At 41.2% G+C, this 3962-nt stretch overlaps 1 protein-coding gene across 1 annotated transcript in view; it reads right to left on the minus strand.

Moving 5' to 3' along the window:
- Positions 1-2578: 2578 nt before the first annotated feature.
- gpc3 (glypican 3) overlaps positions 2579-3962 on the minus strand; it is a 91610-nt gene continuing 90226 nt past the window's right edge. The window contains 1 exon segment of the mRNA XM_025063177.1: positions 2579-3304. Within this exon segment, the coding sequence (XP_024918945.1) occupies positions 3135-3304 (170 nt within the window). The 3' untranslated portion in view covers positions 2579-3134.

The following is a 3962-nucleotide window of genomic DNA, read 5'->3' on the forward strand; positions in this document are numbered from 1 at the left end:
GGGGTTGGAGGGGGGTGAGACCTGGAGGGGGGTGAGACCTGGGTGTGAGAAGTCACAGCGGAGCAGCAGGTCACAACAACTGGACTGTTTGTAGTGAGGGGCTCCTTTAATGTGAGGAGCTGTGACGGGCGGACGTTACTTCAGTTTCAGGCCTAAAACCAGAGACCAAACACAAACAATTAGCACTAATTAACCTTGTTTCATTGATTGGATGACAGTCTGTTACCTGGACCGGGCGACACCAAGAGGAAACTAATGAGGGTCAAAGGTGAGAATCCAACCGAAGACCCTGCTGAGGAACGGACAGGCTGGTGGAAGGTACTGCAGGTGTGCCAAACCTAAGGCCCGCGGGCTGGATCTGGACCTTTAATGAAACTTTGAAATATGAAAATACAATTAAAAAAAATAATAATGATCAACAAATCAAGGTGTGTTGTAAAAGAAAACTGATGCAGGTCGAGTTTGGAAAAATATAATTGTTGTTTTGAGTTAATTATAAATGTTTTATTTATGATACTTATCAGGGCTGTGTATTGGCAAGAATCTGTTTTAAAAAAAAAACATTTTAATTGTAGGAATGTAATTCCATGAATCTTTTTATGCTAATATTAAACGAAATACTGTGATATTTCAGTGAATCAATGTTTTTTTAGTAAGAAAGTGTTTTATTTATGATACTTATCAGGGCTGTGTATTGGCAAGAATCTGTTTTAAAAAAAAAACATTTTAATTGTAGGAATGTAATTCCATGAATCTTTTTATGCTAATATTAAACGAAATACTGTGATATTTCAGTGAATCGATGTTTTTTTACAGCCCTGATATTTATTGTTTTTTTTTCCTCTGAAACTTTTAACTTTTGCTTCAAGATCGTGAACTTTCATTCTGAAATGATTTTAATAAACCTGTAACTTAACTAGTTATTAGTTCATCAGTATTATTGGTGTTTCATCATCACCTCAGTTCAACCTTCCAGGTCTTTAAGGACAACAACCTTCGCTGCTTCAGTTCATCTGTCACTAACTCACTTTTACTTCACGACACTTTTTTTTTCTCTCTCTGTTCTTTAATAACTCACCACTGCTGTGGAATTTTATTGGCTTTTATTGAGTTCCTTTAGTCATATTTAAAAAATTAATAATAAAAAATAATGCGTCCTGTTCGCTGCCTCACTCTGAAAAGGGTCAAAGGTCAGAAGATGAATGAATGGCCGACTGTGTGACGTTATGTTGTTACACACACACCTCCATAAAAACACCACAGGGAACATTCCGGCTCAGTGGAACAGTTCTGCGTTGTCACCACTAGGGGTTTCCTGTAAACAGAGATTGATGACAAAACAGTTGCAGGTAAAAAGCGCTGGAACCTGGACTTTTTGTTTGTTTCTTTTTTTTTATAAACATTGTTAATAATGATGATTTGACTTAGAATGGAAATATTATTTATTTTGTAAAACATTCACAAAAACGTCAGCCCAGAACAACAAAGAAGTTTCGCTTTATTTTACATCGTAATCTGCCCTTCGTCAGTCACTGGAGAAACTGTACCTTGAAAAGAAAAAAAAAAACATTCATCAGGCGCCACTAGGGTGTGTATATTTTTGGGATGCTTTTTTTTTACTAAGCAGGTGATGGCGCTGTTCTTGGTTTGGGTTTCTAGGCTGCACCTTGGATCCCAGCCCAGGTGGGGTGTGTACCAGTGTTCGACACCTGCGTTTCTCCTCATGACGACTCGTCCACAGTCTGTGGATCCGTCCCTCGTCCCTCGTCCCCCCGTCTCAACATCATCAGTCGACACCAGGAAAATCAAACACGATATGCCACGAAGTTAAAAAACAAAACAAAACAATGACTTTTTATCAAAACCTTTGGAAAAAACAAACTATTTGACGTTTGTAGAAATCAAACTCTACATTTATGTACACATTCATGTTCCATCGTTCTGCCCCCCCCTCACCCCCGTGGACCACAGTGTTGAAGAATACTCCAGAACCTCTCCACAGTCCAAAGCACAGAGACTATTTTTTTTCCCCGTGTGAAATATGTCAACGTCACAGATCAACGTCTTCATGTAAACATGACACCAACACAGAAAACACTGGAGTTTTTACTGACACATAAAATAAATCAACATTATGAAATGAATTATATTATAGAGTGAGACCCCCCCGCGGCCCCCACCCACTGAGGAAACCAGTCTGAAATATCACCATCATGACGACACAATGACAGAGAAGGTCAAAGGTTAAAGTTAAAAAAAAACAAAAAAAACCATCATTTGAGGACATGGTGCTTCTTCAAACTGACGTCCACCTCAGCCTTTGAGCAGAGGCGTCAGCGGTCTGTAGTTTGATCCTGGGAGGACGTCGCTGACTGACACAGAAGAAGAAGAAGAAGAAGAGAAAGAAGGAGAAGAAGAAGAAGAGGAAGAAAAAGAAGTAGAGGAAGAAGAAGAAGAAGAAGAAGAGGCAGAAGGAGAGGAAGAAGAAGAAGAAGAAAAATAAGAAGAAAAAGAAGAAGAAGAAAAAGAAGAAGAAAAAGAAGAAGAAGAAAAAGAAGAGGAAGAAGAAGAAGAAGAAGAGAAAGAAGGAGAAGAAGAAGAAAAAAGAAGAGAAGTCTGTGTGAAAAGACCAGTGACTGTTGGGACTAAAGTTTGTTCCAGTTTGTAAGCATCGCAGTAATAATGGAGCAGAGAGTTCTATTTACAATATTGGACTTTTTTTCTCTCTTTTGTTTTAGTCTCAGGGTCAAAGGTCACTGGAGCTCAGTGGTTAATGCCTTGGTCTTACACCTTGGAGGGTTGTGGGTTCGATTCTGGACTTTATAAGCCCAACCTTTGCGTGGTCACCAGGACCAGCGCAGACCAATCACATCCCAGCTTGGTCTTCATGTCCACAGATCTGGGATCAGGTGAATGGGACGCTGTAAACAGTTGAGTCATAACTGGTGGTTTGTTCTTCTCTCCCAAACCTTTCCCAGGTTAAAGCATTCAAAAAAAAAAGTTGAGAAAACTGAAAAAAAGAAAGAAAAGAAATTCGGCCGTTTAGGCCATATTTTACAAACCAACCAACGTAAGAATCCCACACACCCCCGACGTTGTTCTGAACCCCTGGGTACAGTCTCAGGGAGCAGCAGTCAGTGGGGACCAGGCAGGAGCAGCAGGAGCGTCAGGGAGAGCACACGGCTGCTCCTCCACAGAGGAGCGGCAGGAGAGGAGACGCCGCCGACGCCGGCTGTGGACAACCCAGGCGTCAGCAGCTGCTCCTGGAAGGTGAAGTCGTCCACGGGCAGGTTGTCGGCGAGATCTGAGCAGGAGACAGATGGAGGAGAGGTGAGGAGAGGAGGGGAGGGAGGGAGGTACGGAGGGGAGGGGAGTGATGGACAGGAGAGGAGCCGGAGGGAAGATGGAGACAATTAGAAGAAAGGTAGTGGCAGAAGCTGAAAAGCATGTGTGCTGCGTGGCTGCTCTCTCTGCTCGATGTCTTCCACAGCTGTTCAAACAATGTTACATTTACAGAAGCAGAAATCCAAGCTGCACATATAACCAGATGTAACATGTTATTACCACAGACACACGTTAAATCACAGAGACGGAGATTGCACAGAGAGCGAGCGTTGAAACGTACATCTGTGTGGCAGGACGCTGCAAATAAATATTCAAAATGATCAAAATATTTTTAAAAAATGCCTTCATTAATTTTACAGTAAAACATATATATATAAATAAATATCATTATTTTAAAAAAGGGTAAAAGATCTTTAAAAATAATATATTTAATCACATCTTTCTCAGTTCACTCATTTCCGGCACACTCCAGCCCAGTAGATGGCAGTAATGAAACCCTGTTTGCACACAACTTAGCTTCATTCAAACAGCAGAGCTAACGTTAGCTTCATCAGTCCAGGTACAGACACCAGAGCTAACGTTAGCTACAACAGTCCTGGTACAGACACCAGAGCTAA

Source organism: Cynoglossus semilaevis, chromosome 15 (assembly GCF_000523025.1).
Source record: "Cynoglossus semilaevis isolate Cse_v1.0 chromosome 15, Cse_v1.0, whole genome shotgun sequence".
Classification (NCBI taxonomy): domain Eukaryota; kingdom Metazoa; phylum Chordata; class Actinopteri; order Pleuronectiformes; family Cynoglossidae; genus Cynoglossus; species Cynoglossus semilaevis.